This window comes from Passer domesticus, chromosome 1 (genome assembly GCF_036417665.1).
Source record: "Passer domesticus isolate bPasDom1 chromosome 1, bPasDom1.hap1, whole genome shotgun sequence".
Taxonomy (NCBI): Eukaryota; Metazoa; Chordata; class Aves; order Passeriformes; family Passeridae; genus Passer; species Passer domesticus.
The window spans coordinates 15539075-15552512 of NC_087474.1; the positions used below are offsets into that span (position 1 = coordinate 15539075).

Consider the following 13438-nt stretch of genomic DNA (forward strand, 5'->3'; position numbering starts at 1 on the left):
CATCTCAGCACCTGCTGTGCTGCCACAGCACCAGAGCAGAAGCAGCAGAGCCCTGAGGATGCTGCACCACGCTCAAACTTTGACCCAGCTCTGCTTCCATGCTCTCAGCTGAGCAGCTCTGAGGGGATGGAGTGTCTAATCTGGTTTGATATGGGGCAAACTGCAGAGCAAACATCTGCCTTTCAGGTGAAGCCTGATTTGCTGCAGGAAACCAGGCTGATGTTTTCTTCACAAGTGTAGTTTGGGGCTGGGTCTGGCCCTTTGCAGTATGCAGAACTGATCAGGCTCCCAGCCCTCCTGCAGAGAGCACAGGCTGAAGCTATGTGTGCCAGCTCTGAGCTCCAGCCACCTGCTGTGTCTCTTTGTACCTGGGCAAATGATAAAAAAACCAAAACAACCAGTTTTCCTTACCTTTAAGCTGAAATAAATACCTGCCAACTAGGAATCTGTTCAATTTATGGTGAGTTTGAGTTACAAGTGAATTTTTACTCAAGTGACATTATTTTGTATAACAACTTTCAGGTTTTGACTGATTCTTCATGATACAGCCAGCAGGCTCTTGTATACACAGCATCTGGTGTACAGCATTTAGTAAATATTAATTTCAAGATAAAATACAAAATATTAAGGGATTGATTTATTGAAATATGAATAAATAACAAGGATATTACAAGCCTACATTTATTTCAGGGCGAGGTTAATAATTAAGTACCTTTGGGAATGCCTGTCCCATCTCTAAGAGATCAGCCCCTACAGGTGACACGAGCTGTGGGAGGCACTCCAGGGTGGTTTGTCCTTGCAGAAGACATGCTGCTTCAGGAGGCTGGGGTTTCATGGGACCTTCAAGCTCAAGTGTCCCTCCTGTATGATTTCTATCCCTTATCATAAGAAATCAGTCACTTTAGGGATTTGAAGCTCAGGCACAATAGCTTCAGGTCCCAGCAGAACTTCCAGGATAAGCTTTGTTCAAACCTGAGTTTTCAGTACATCTCATGCCAAAACTCATCTCTGGCACATGAAACCATCTGCTTGTCACAGCAGTCTTCAAAGAGGTTACAGCTATTTTATTTTTTAATTCAGTTTTACAAGAAAATCAGAAGAGGGGGAAAATAACTAAAAAAAAATTTCACATAACTAAAAAACAAGATTAAAATTTCTCTGGTAAAACCAACATTAAATTCTGTGATTACATTTTTATACAGTATAGCTTATATGAAAAATGTTTTCCAAACTATAAAATATTTTCAGGAAGGACCAAAAAAACTTTCTTTAAAAATTATTTGTAGGATGTAGTCCTGGTGGGAAATGAAAGCACATCAATAATGGTGAAATTTTTGAAGATTCAGAGCTTAACCATGGATTAACTGTAAGTTTTCTGTCAAATCTAATTTTAGTGCATTTGCATTTTCCAGAGATTTAGACAGCTTATATATTAATTTATTTAAAAATTAAGTGTAAAGTATGCTTTTGTCAAGCAAACTTCACAAGGTTATACCTCTATCTGTATATGAGTTAATTAATGTTCTGTGGGGAAAAGAAAAATATCAGCTCCAAAATTAGCTGAAAAGGTTTTTTTTCTGAGAGGAAGTAGAAGGATAAGAAAGACATACCAGAACTGATATGTTTCATGATGTGACTTTGGGAAAATCCACAATACATTAAATCTTACTTTAACTTCCAACAGAAAACTTACAGTGCACTGAGCTCTTTAAAAGCTTAAAGCTAGACCTACTGAGCTAGATTTCATCTCATTTTAAAGCACCTTGTGCCTAAACTATGCATTTCAGTTAAAATAAGCTGTTGTCAACAAGAATACAGTTATGAAAGTTAAAAAGATAAGGTGCAGCCTCTTTACATGGATCCCTTGTACCACATGCTGTTTCCAAACTCATATTTGACAGTCCCCCTGTTATTAATGGCTCTAACTTTCAGGATATATACAAATACCCAAATCTTCTTTACAATTTTACAGGATAAGTGAAGGATTCAACTTCATTTCTGACCAATTTATATGGAAATTGCCCCACACTAGTTTAGCAGCAAAAACAACAAGTTGAATTCCTCAGCACTATATTGTATTTTTCCAACAGCTTACAATGTACTGAATTTATGCTTTTTTAGAGCTTTCACCTGGTAATATGTAATGCTGTGGAAAAACAGGCAGGGATCTTGAGATTGTAAAATTATTTCAATGTTAAAGTGACAGTTTTACATATTTTTCATGTATTCTTTCACAGAGAAGTTATTCTCTTCATCAACTGACATCAGTAATGCCAGTAATTACTGAAGGCCCATCCACAAGCACATTCCAAAATAATTATTGTTCATATGGTGTTGAGGATGGAATTATTCAATTTATTTGTTACCTAGGAGCTGTGAATCATTCAAGTTTCAATAATATTAGTCCTTAAACATTTAGCTCAAAGGTAGTACAAAATATTACTGTAACATAAGGAAGATCATCCCAAATTCTGAGATTCTATGAGAATTCAGACTTCCTTTGCTTTCCAGGGCCATCTTCTCCTAGAAGTCCTTAAATATAGTCATAAATTCTCAGTTCAGTTTTCTAGAAGAGGAAACAAATAGATTAGTTTAATGTACCTTAACATATGAGATGATTTTTCATTTGTGTAAACAAACAAATCAATTAAGGTTACATTTAAAAGGTTTCCATTCCAATAAAACACTACAGGCTTCAAGACACCCCAAAATTTGCCCTCTTACACCAAGGAGTAAAAATTCACTAATAATTTGGAGCTGCAGATGGAATTCCACAGAAAAATCTCTGACCCTGGGTCAGTGGCATGCTGGCTCAGCAGAGCAACATTTAAGAGCTGTTTTCCCCATGACTCCATAAAACTTAAAATTAGAGGGTTCTAAAATCATGAGCTGAACCTAGACAACTTTTACTATTATGAAAATATATTTCTATATGTGTTTAGGACCCTTAGGATTCAGGTTTTCAAGCCTTCTTGGTGAAGGCTCCAGTATGAGTACTCCAGATTTTCAGCATTAAGTTCCCCATAAAGGACCAGGGGACAGGTTAAGAGGTGCTGGACCAAAGCTAAACACAAAGCTCTTGGTTACAGAAAGCTGTCCCTCCACCAGTTACATGGAATTTACTACACTGCAGAAGAGTGCAGAAGTCAAAGCTCCACAGCTGCAGCACAAGAGAACTTTGCATGGTAGCAGAGACTCATGGTTTCTGCTGCAGGGGCAGTTCACATAATTTAAAACTAAAAGTACTCTGACAGGGTTAGTGCAGGCACTGTGAACAGTTATTGCCTAAGAGCTCACACACCTTGCCTAAGAGCACAAGCTGAAACTGGCCACGGGACAGGAGAAAAGGACTCATTTTGTAATTCTGTTTTCTCACTGAGTGTACTTGATCAGCTTCCTACACATTGTTAAAGGAGATAGAACTCCAGATAGAAACGTGCTGCAGAAGCACATGGTCCTTAAATTCTGCCTGTGAATAGACTTCAGAAACAGAGAAAAGCTCAAGAACACACAAAATTCTTGAGTTGTTTCTGTTATTGAAGTTCATCTCAAAACAATGCATGAAGGAGTAAACAGAACATGGGGCTATGCTAGCTCTGTGTTTGACACCAACACTGGTGTTACCACTGGTACAAATCCTGGTGTCCACAACTCAAAAAGAGTGCTGAGAAACTGAAGCATTTGGCAATGAACCACAAGAATTGTTCTAAGACTGCAAAATAATTTAAAAATGAGATTCCAGTTGTTCCACTTGTTTTGTTTAAGCAAGAGTTTATGACATGACCTGGTGACAGCAAAACGTAACCATGAAAAACATGTTACAGGCTCTTTGTCAACTGCATAAAGATACAAGAACATCCAATGGATTCAAACTGAAGCTGGTCAAATCCAAACAAAAAGCAATGTACCATGTGTTTATTCATCAAAGCACTGAATTACTAGGACAATTACTAGAAAAATTGCTGGAAAGGTGCTTTTCTAAAAACTGATTTCTGTCTGAATCTGTTGCTGGATTGAGGGTGCTACAGAGGTCAGAATAGATGATAAAAAAAGATTTTCAAGAACAGCACACTGTTCAGAGAGAGGGAGAAAACACAGCCATGCAAGAGCAATTAGCAGAACACTGAAGTTCATAGAAGCTTCAAGTAAAATATTTCAAACAAATAGTTTTGATTTAAAACACCCCAACTTCTTCCTTGCTGACAAGGGGAAATTTCCTTTCACTAGAGCAAAGAATGAGCAAAATGTGCACAACTGCCTGAAAGCCTCAGTACTGCAATCTCTGGTTTCATCAGACAGTGCAGCAACACCGATGCTGCTGCTGACAGCTCTGAGGCAGGGGAGCTCCCTGGCAGATCTGCAGCCTTTGTGGTGCTGTATTGTTTACAAAGCCATGGGCTGGGCCCAAAGAGCAATGATCAGTGACAGGAGTGTACTTGGAGGCCAGTAATTAGTGGTGAATGCTAGGGGTTGATACTGGGGCCAGTCCTGTTGAACACCTTTAGCAACGGCCTGGATGACAGGCAGAGTGCAGAGTGCACCCTCAGCAAAGCTGCAAATTACACAAAACTGGGAGTGGCTGATATGCCAGAGGGTGGTGCTGCCATCCAGAGGGACTGCAGCTGGCTAGAAAAATGGGCTGACAGGAACCTTATGAAATACAACAGGGGGAAGTGCTTAGTCCAGCACTGCTTGGAGAAACGACTCCAGGTATCAGTATGTGCCAGCTGGGAGGCAGCTTGGCAGAAAAGGATCTGGGCATCCTGGTGGATGCCACGCTGAACATGAGCCACCAACGTGCCCTTGCAACAAAGGCCAGGGGTGGTACAGGCTTCCCTTCCAGTATTCAGCACTGGAGAGGCCACACCGGGAGTGCTCTGTCTGCTTTTGTCTACATGAGAGACGTGGACAAACTGGAGAGAGTCCAACAAAGGGCCATGAAAATGATTAAAGGTCTGGAGCATTTCTGAGGAAGCACTGGCACGGGTTGCCCAGGGAGGTGGTGGAGTTTCCCTCCCTGGAGACAATCAGAAGCTGCCTGTACACAGTCCTGGGCAACCAGATTCCATGTGCTCCTGGCTGAGCAAGAATGTTGGACCAGATGACCTGCAGAGCCTTCCTTCAACCTCAGCCACTCTGTGTTTCTGTGGTTTACCACAGGAGAGAAAACTATACCATGAAAACTAGCAAATATTAAAAAGCTAGAACAAATTCAGCTAATTCTCCTAAGATCCACAAACATGCAAATGCTCTGCAGTCTGCCAGAGGAAAAAGATGTAAGAGCCAGGAGCATACTAAGCTAACAGAACCAGGTGTGAGGCTGAAGTGAGCAGACAGTAACTAGAGAACACTCACTTGATCTTCTGGTGCTTAGAGAGGTGAGAAAAGGCAAGATCTGAGTACAACTACCCTTCCCTGCAGGAAGTCAAGGTAGATGTTACAAAAATATCATAGTACGGTACTAGAAGATGTTAAATATAGTTCATAGATAGCACTCTACAAAGGATGTGATAGGAAAAAAATTCTCATGGCACAAAAGGACTAGGAAGTCTAGAAGCAGTGAAAATGGCTCAAGAAAATATGAGGAGTGGGAGGATCAAAGAATGTTATGGAGACACTTCCAAGCTATCCAGCCTCACACACTTGTGTATGCTCGAAATTATTTATCCTGCATCACATTTCATTGATTTAAGATAAACTGCCACATATAAAGGATACTACATATAAAGTCAAATTAACCAGTAATTTCTCATACTGACAAACTTTGAAGGCAAAGAATTTTCTGTCCTGTCCAAATAACATGATAACATTACCTATTGGTTTAAACAGGTGACACACAGGGTATGTATTCTATTGAATGCACATCCTTACCTTCGCTTTCTTTGGTGATACACATGTACCAACCACTGGGCAATAAATGGCCAAACAATAGCAAAAGCTAGAATACCAGGAGAAATTTCAAAGGGCCACCATGATGGTTTCTAAGGAAAACAGAAAAAAAAATCCAGTGAGCAATATGTGTGCACATATTGAATACTACCTGTATACTTCCCATCACTTCAAATGCTACAGTACCAAAGAAAATAATAGTAAGACTGTAAGAAAAGATTAATCTATGAAGTAATTTCCTCAGACAGATTATTTTTTATCTTCTAGTCAAGGAAGAGACAATACAAAAAGCACATACCAAGAGCTACAGATAAAATATTCAAATTAATCTTTTTTCACAGTTCACACTTTTTACACATCATAAAAACAGTATTTTACCTTGACAGAGGAGGCAGGCTGGTAATTTGACTGTAGTGTTGCAGATTTTGCCTTTAAATACAAACAAAGGCTTTTAAGGATAAAATAAGGAAACTGCAATTAAAATTTTTCTTCTTCATGAAACAAGAATATGAGGTTTTTCATCTTGTGATGGCTTTGCAATCTGTATATATCACAGTTTAATGCACAGATCCCACACAGCTGCTAACTTGCCTCTCATGTTTCCACTACTCTTTATAGTAATTTTATCACTTCTCTGTGTCTTAGAAAAGGAATCAGTGTCATTTACTGGACGTCTTTACAGTTTTTGAAGGCTCCCCTGCTCAACTTGTCATTGCAACTTTCTCAGCTCTGGTCTAGTCCCAGTTCCAGCCCAGAGCAGAAATTGCAGCAGCTTAATTTGCCTGCTTGCACGTCTCAACACCAGGCTATACTGAGGTCAGCTGGGCTACAGCTACAGGCATGTCTAACACCATAAAGGAAAGCCTGTTCCATGTCTTCCAGGCAATCCCGATAATGGAAGTATCAGAATCTTTTCAAGACTATTCCCATACACTACTGTGGTGCTTCCACAAAAGCAAAGCAGCTGGTTTTCTAGGTCTTTCTTAATTTACGTAAACATGAAACAGAAGCTTCTGTTTCTCCTTGGGTAAGGACAGCAAGCATAGCATGAACTGCTGGGGAAGGATCTTTTACTACTTATACTGCTCAGGCAAAGATAGAAAACCAATCTGTATTTAACCAAATATTAGATTCTTGAATATCTCTGATGCAGCAAAATTATGGTTTTAATAAATCCTTTTCTGTGCCTGCCTTAGATTTGGAGTATGTGCATCCCATAGGGTATTGCTTGTACAGCTTGCTCATTCTCATGCAGATCAAAATATATCAGCAAGTCAAACAAAACCCAACATTTTCAGGTTGCTGGTTCAACTATATTCACAACATGTTCTATTGAAACAGAAAGAAAAAAGAAACACTGTATCAATAATGTCTACACTTGCTTAAGAGTTCTGTTGACTGGATGAGGACATGATGTACAATTCCAACAAAGCTGGATTACTTCACAAGGAAAGAAAGCTATGAACGATCAAGTCTTCTGCATTCTGAAAAATGGAATCTGAAGTTCTGCCTGTGAACATTTACCACCTGAAAGATTATTTCTCACTTTCTTTGAAAATGCTTTGAATTCTCTGGGATCATGCACTAATAACATTAACTGTGGAGTGTCCATATAGAGCCTGTGTAATGTGTATCAACAACTATGGCTAAGATCAGTCTGATCAGGAATCAGTGAAATAACATATGGTTAATTTCCAGGTTAAAAATGCATGGTTTTGCTTACATGTACCAGAGTTACAAATTGGGCTGCTAAGAGTAGGTACCAATAGGAAATTTTAAGTTGGACTCAACTACAGAACGTGACTGAAATGTCTTTACAGTTTAAGAAAATCTTGTTAAAAAATTTAATCTGAAAAAGCACAAAAATATCCAACGACATTTAATAAAAGGTGATCAAATAACTCCAAAGAACAGTACCTGTGATGCTGCGACAGCCTCCAGCATGTGCAGCCTCTGCAGGACGTTCTGCATGTCCTCCTGCAGCCGCATCAGCACCACTGCAATCTGCTCGTTGAGGCTTCCCTGGGGGCCTCTGTCGGAGCCCCAGCGCTCGCCGTCCCCTCCGCTGCCCATCTGGCCACCCTGGGACCCGTCTCCTAAAGGCTGAAGTCTGTGCCCTGCTGGGAGGGAGGAAAAGCACAAACACAAAACACAGAATGGGCTACAGCTCCACTGAAAATGTTTAACAGTTCAGTTTTCTCCCTCAGTTTTCACCCAGGAGTGTGGTACTCCTCCTCACAGGCTATATTCAGACAGTTCAGCAGCACTGCGAGGTCACTGAAATGTCATCTGAGATGTTTCCTATAGCCTTAGTGTGACAGTATCATGCAAACTCCTAGAACTGCAAGAACATTTACAAAAACCTATTAACACACATCCAGTCAAGTTCAGCAGCAAATTCTGCCTTAGTAAAAAGTAAGATCTGTCTTAGTATGTGTTTTAAGTTTGGCAAAGTCTCCAACTGGAAAACAAAGATCACTGGAATACAGTGAAAAGATAATTACTTGAAATCAACAATACCCCTTCAACTAGATACAACTACCACTAACTAGCCTGTCATATTTCTGCCTGTAAGTAGCAAACTTCAATAAAACAACAAGAGAGAGAAGAAGAGGAGATAGTAACTACAGTATGTTCTTTATAATAATTTTCAACATAAATTTGGATTTCAACATAAATTTTCAACACAATTTGGATTTTCTTTTTAATTTTTCCATCTGATTACTTATAGGTGCTATACAAAAAAGCATGCTATATATAAATAAAATACTTCCTGCCTTTTTTTTTGTTTTACAAGAAAAACTGATTTTATCCTTGACTTTACAGATCATACCAGTGGAATATGGTGCTGCTTGTAGATGACACTGTTAGAAGTATTACGGAATTAAAAAGTGCAGAGGTCCAACATAAACTGAACATCTGGGCTATTATGTGATTAAGAACCATTAAGTTTTAAGAATCATAATGGATAGTATCAGAATCACTCAAAGGTGTGGCTAACATTCCAATTACATACAAAACAATATGTCACTGACTGGCATTCACTGTCACTGTCCATGGCATTCCATGGTTTCAAATAAACCACCACAGAGATATAAATATATATGTATCTTAACAATAAGTATGTAACTTCTAAAGAAACTCCTCTCAGGCACAGAGTGGTTTTGAGGATTACATTTCCAAAAACCCAAGTGCCAGAAGCAGCAGTGGAGTATAAGTTACCCACTGTAGCAGGCATTTTGTTATCTGTTTTTATTGTGGAGAGCAGAAGCACTATAGACATGACTGTCCCACTGGACAGTGCTGACTGGTGCTTCTCAGACATCAGCAATTTATGGCAGTGAGGAGAGTGGGGAACACAAATGCAGGGTCACAGTACCTCTCCCTCTTCTGACACTGTAGAAATCAGCTTTTTCTCCACCTTTTTTCTCCTTGTGAGGACCCCCATTACTGGCTTTGCCATCTTCTCCTCCACATTTGACTTCACCTTGTTCTTCAGCTACTCCCTCTTCAGTGTTTCCAGGTTGGAGATTCCCATAAGTCATGCAAGTACGCCTTGGAAAATCCGTATTTTCTAACAGAGGACTGGGATCTACATCCAAGAAATGGGATGAATGCTTTAAAGATCCTTTAGCTGATGTGATGATCTCCAAGGGCTACAAATTAACATTAGCAAGTAATTAAATTCTGTAAAATATGACAATTAAACATTAAAAAGGAAAAAATATCATCTTTACTTTAAGAAAATACTTTGCCCAGAATTAAGACTCCTTTTAAGGGGAACAGTTGTTTTCCTGTAGAATATACTTACTATTGTCTAAATGTTATTTCCAGATTGAGAAGGCATTTCAGGCAAATCTCACAACAGTGATACCACAGGAATTTCTTTAGACATTTCCAACATCCACTAATACTCAATAATTACTAAAATAGAACATTACTGTCTAAAACCATTCAATTTTCCCCTGTCAATTTTCCCCTGGCTCTACTTCCTAGACAGTGAAACAGGCTCTTCCCTTGAATTTGGGAGGCGTGGTCAGAAGGCCCCTGCTGGCAGCAGCCCTGGGCAGGCAGTTTTTGCACTCACAGCAAAGACAGCACACAGATTATCATCAGCCTGCTCCAAACAGCTTGGCTGCACCTGCACCTCACACCAAACAAAGGAAAGGCAGAGCATTCTATCAGTTTCTCACTCAAATCTGGAGGTACTGCAGGAAGACAGTAAAAAAGCATGACACAGCTGCTGTTCAGGTTCTGCCCTAGGGCTGTCTTGGTGGGTGGTTCAAGCAGCCCTTGGCACAGGGCAAGGACAGGCCCTGGCACAAGGACACACTGAAGCAGACTGGGGACCTCAGACAGCTGAAAAAGAACTTCATGGAGAAGTCAAAACAACCAAAAGGAGGGGCAGTGAAATGGAAAGTGCTGCCCACATTTGTAAAATAGCAGTTCTGGATCATCAGAACTGAAGGGCAGAGGGCTGGCTACATCTTTTCCAAGAAACAGCTGCATTTAATTCTTTAAGTGAACCTCTTCTAGTTTGAACTTATTGACCTGTAGTTCTACCTGTGTCTTTCATTACACATACCTGAACATTTGTTATTTTGTACAAAACTGGAACTTTCCTCATGCAGGTTGGGAAACTCTAACAAATTATCCACCCACTTCAATTAAAGAATTTCAAACAAGCTTGAACGATACACAAGGTTGGGAAATCAGCTAGATAAAACAGCTTGCAGCACTTCTATCAAATTACATTTCCCAACATGCTTTATTACTGGGCAGAATTTTGATTTGTTAAAATGAATTCCCTACATACTCAGGAAAGAGCCAGACAAGAGAATGATGCAGTATTTGAGTGCTTCTGGCCTTCCTGATCCCATCACCATTCACACATTTCTCTCCAGAATCAGGAAATGAGGTTTCTGAGTGCAACCTACAAAGCCCACACTTAACCTGGGGCTCTGAAGGAGGTCTAGGCCAGCAAGCCAACAAAGATTACAGTTATGAGTAGTAATCAGCAGGAGCACAAATCCAGTCAAAACTATGGCAGGACAGTTTATGCTCACCTTTTATAGGTAAGTCAGAGGTGTACATTATAAATAGAGAATACAAGAGAACACAGAAATCCTTATAATCCCCCACTTCTTTAGGCACTTGTAGGCACTAGCCTACGGGCCACCTATTAACACTTATTCTTTATTTATTCTAAGAAACAAATGCAGAAGTCATCAGACCAGAAAAAGGCAAGCAAAAAGTTAGTTATTACAAAGATACTTCCCATTTGTTAAAAATAGCTGAATTCTGGTCCCTCCATGTTATAAGACCCTACATTAATTGGTAGACAAAGACCTTAGTTTCTTTATACTGTTTTTCCTTTTTTGACAATTGTTTCTTTGTACTGTTGTTTTTGAAGCCTTCTCCTCACATAAATTCTCTGAAGGCTTCAAGGTTTTTAGATTAGCAGTAACCAAGTTGTAAAATGCTGTCAGTGAAAGAACAAACCCTTCTAGTTCAAACAGGACATGCATGAGCCACATCATTCACCTCTGCATGTCCATGTTCACTTGATTGAGAGGAACCTATTGAAAAATAAGCAGCATACCAGCTTGAAAATACATGCAGGAATACTGAACCCCTACCTCTTCTAGTCCAAGCTGCTCCATAGAGTCACAATAAACTTCACTGTCTGAATCACTGGTTAAGTGCTGAGCTGCTGAGATCTCTTCAGTATTCTCTTCATTTGCACCTGCAGGGAAAGAGGGATAGCACACATGGTTTGTAAATGTGAGCCAGTGAGCCAGCCCTGGCAAAGACTAGAGCAATGAGTTAAAATATGTGAGCATCACTTCACGACCCTTCCATCTACAACTGTCATTCTAAACTTGGATTCTGAGTAAAGATGTTATATGAATTTAGGAATTATAGAAAACCTTTACTAGTGGGAAAACTATACTTCATATTGGCATTTCTGCTTTATAAATTTTAATTTCACCTTTTTCATTACCCTCTCCTTCTTAAGCTCAGTATAAAGCAGTTTTGCCTAAAGTTACTTAGTTAGTTTGAACAAACTGACATTTATAAAATGTTTAGCTTTCCAGAATGATAAACCAGATGTAAGTGATTTTTGTTGTACTACAAATTCACTTTCAAAGGCAAATAGTATTTGCATAGGTAGCATAATGATATTACAAGAAAACACTTCTATTTTTGTGGGTTTAGGCCTCTTTCTCTGAATTCACCTCTCTTTCTGTAGCAGGTACCAAAAGAAAGCCTTATTTTTAACTGGAGCTAATTAATTTGTTTTAGTATTCTGTCTTCATATTTCTGCAACTGAAAGACACCATTGCTAGTCTCTGAATCCCAGAATTAAGCTTTCATAAAAAGAATATTTCTCATGAAAAATGTGCAAGTGAAAACATGCTCTTGGAAGGACAATACCTTGGTGAGCAGCGTTCTGAGCTATTTCCAGGCTTGGCTCCGTTTTATTTGTTTCTTCCTCTGGGTTCAAGCCATTCAAGGCAGATTTGGTCTGGATGCCATTCTGCATATCTGGGATAAAGCTGTCCTTGTAGCAGCCATTACTAACAATACCTTCCAAATCCTTAGCAGCTGCTGATTCAGGTTTCACATTCTTATAATCTGTAAAACAAAAGAAAACTTTGCAAAGAGAAAGCTCTACACCTAATTATCTCCAACCATATTTCTTCAAGGAGCCTGCTTACTAATAGACTGTATCTATAATGTATCTGCAGAACAAAACATGTAAATGCCCCTATATCCCATTTGTGTGGATTGTTCTGTTCTTTTATAAAAAGCATAAAGAGCAGATACTTAAAACATAGGGAAGTAAATCTGAAGTAGGTGTCTCTTCTAAACTAAATAATAATCCGATGTCCTTGGAGGACATCTGTATTGAATTCTAAATATGATATTTCATTTGGGTTTCACTAGATGCTGTTATTTCAGCATCCAAATGCCTCTAAATTAATCTCACTGAAAGTTCTTTTTTATTGTCTCTGCAGAAAAAAAAAAGTTAATTTTCAATTCTACTCTTACAGGCCATGCAGTCATTCATAGTTCTTACAAAAAAAAGCTGGCAACAAAACCCAAACAATGCAGGGGATAGAAATTTAGACAACCTTTTGACAGAACTTACTAGGCAAGTCAAAAATCATACAGCATAGCTATCAAATTTGTACTAGTTTTAATTCTTACAGCCTAGGTTGAAACACAGACATCTTTCACATATGCATTCACATGTATTTCCATTTAATTCCCTTGAAAAAGCATTCAGGATACTTTGGTATTTTCTGCCACTTAGGTGGCTAAGAACAACTCTGGGACACACACTGGTCCAGAAAACTTACCTTTTCCATTTACCTGCACTTCTTTTTCCTCCTCTTCACGAAGCCCTTCTTCTTCTGATTCTGCCCCACTATCGCTGCTTTCAGCTTTTCCATTTACAGCTTTTATATTTGGAGTGGAATTCATTACATTACTAAGGTCTAAGAAAAAAAGCAAAGGAAAAAAAAGATGTATTTTAAAGGAA

At 39.1% G+C, this 13438-nt stretch overlaps 1 protein-coding gene across 4 annotated transcripts in view; it reads right to left on the minus strand.

Annotated features, from left to right (window-relative positions):
• Positions 1-622: 622 nt before the first annotated feature.
• The window catches only part of ACBD5 (acyl-CoA binding domain containing 5), a 29973-nt gene continuing 17157 nt past the window's right edge, over positions 623-13438 (minus strand). For 2 of the 4 annotated variants that reach the window (XM_064406981.1, XM_064407073.1), the window contains 8 exons: positions 13257-13394; positions 12328-12528; positions 11529-11635; positions 9269-9545; positions 7807-8009; positions 6268-6318; positions 5872-5981; positions 623-2566 (listed from right to left, as the gene is read on the minus strand). In XM_064406981.1, the coding sequence (XP_064263051.1) occupies positions 2554-2566; positions 5872-5981; positions 6268-6318; positions 7807-8009; positions 9269-9545; positions 11529-11635; positions 12328-12528; positions 13257-13394 (1100 nt within the window). In that variant the 3' untranslated portion in view covers positions 623-2553. The remainder of the gene's footprint in view (positions 2567-5871; positions 5982-6267; positions 6319-7806; positions 8010-9268; positions 9546-11528; positions 11636-12327; positions 12529-13256; positions 13395-13438) is intronic. The other 2 variants (XM_064407017.1, XM_064407114.1) reach the window with 1 other exon arrangement.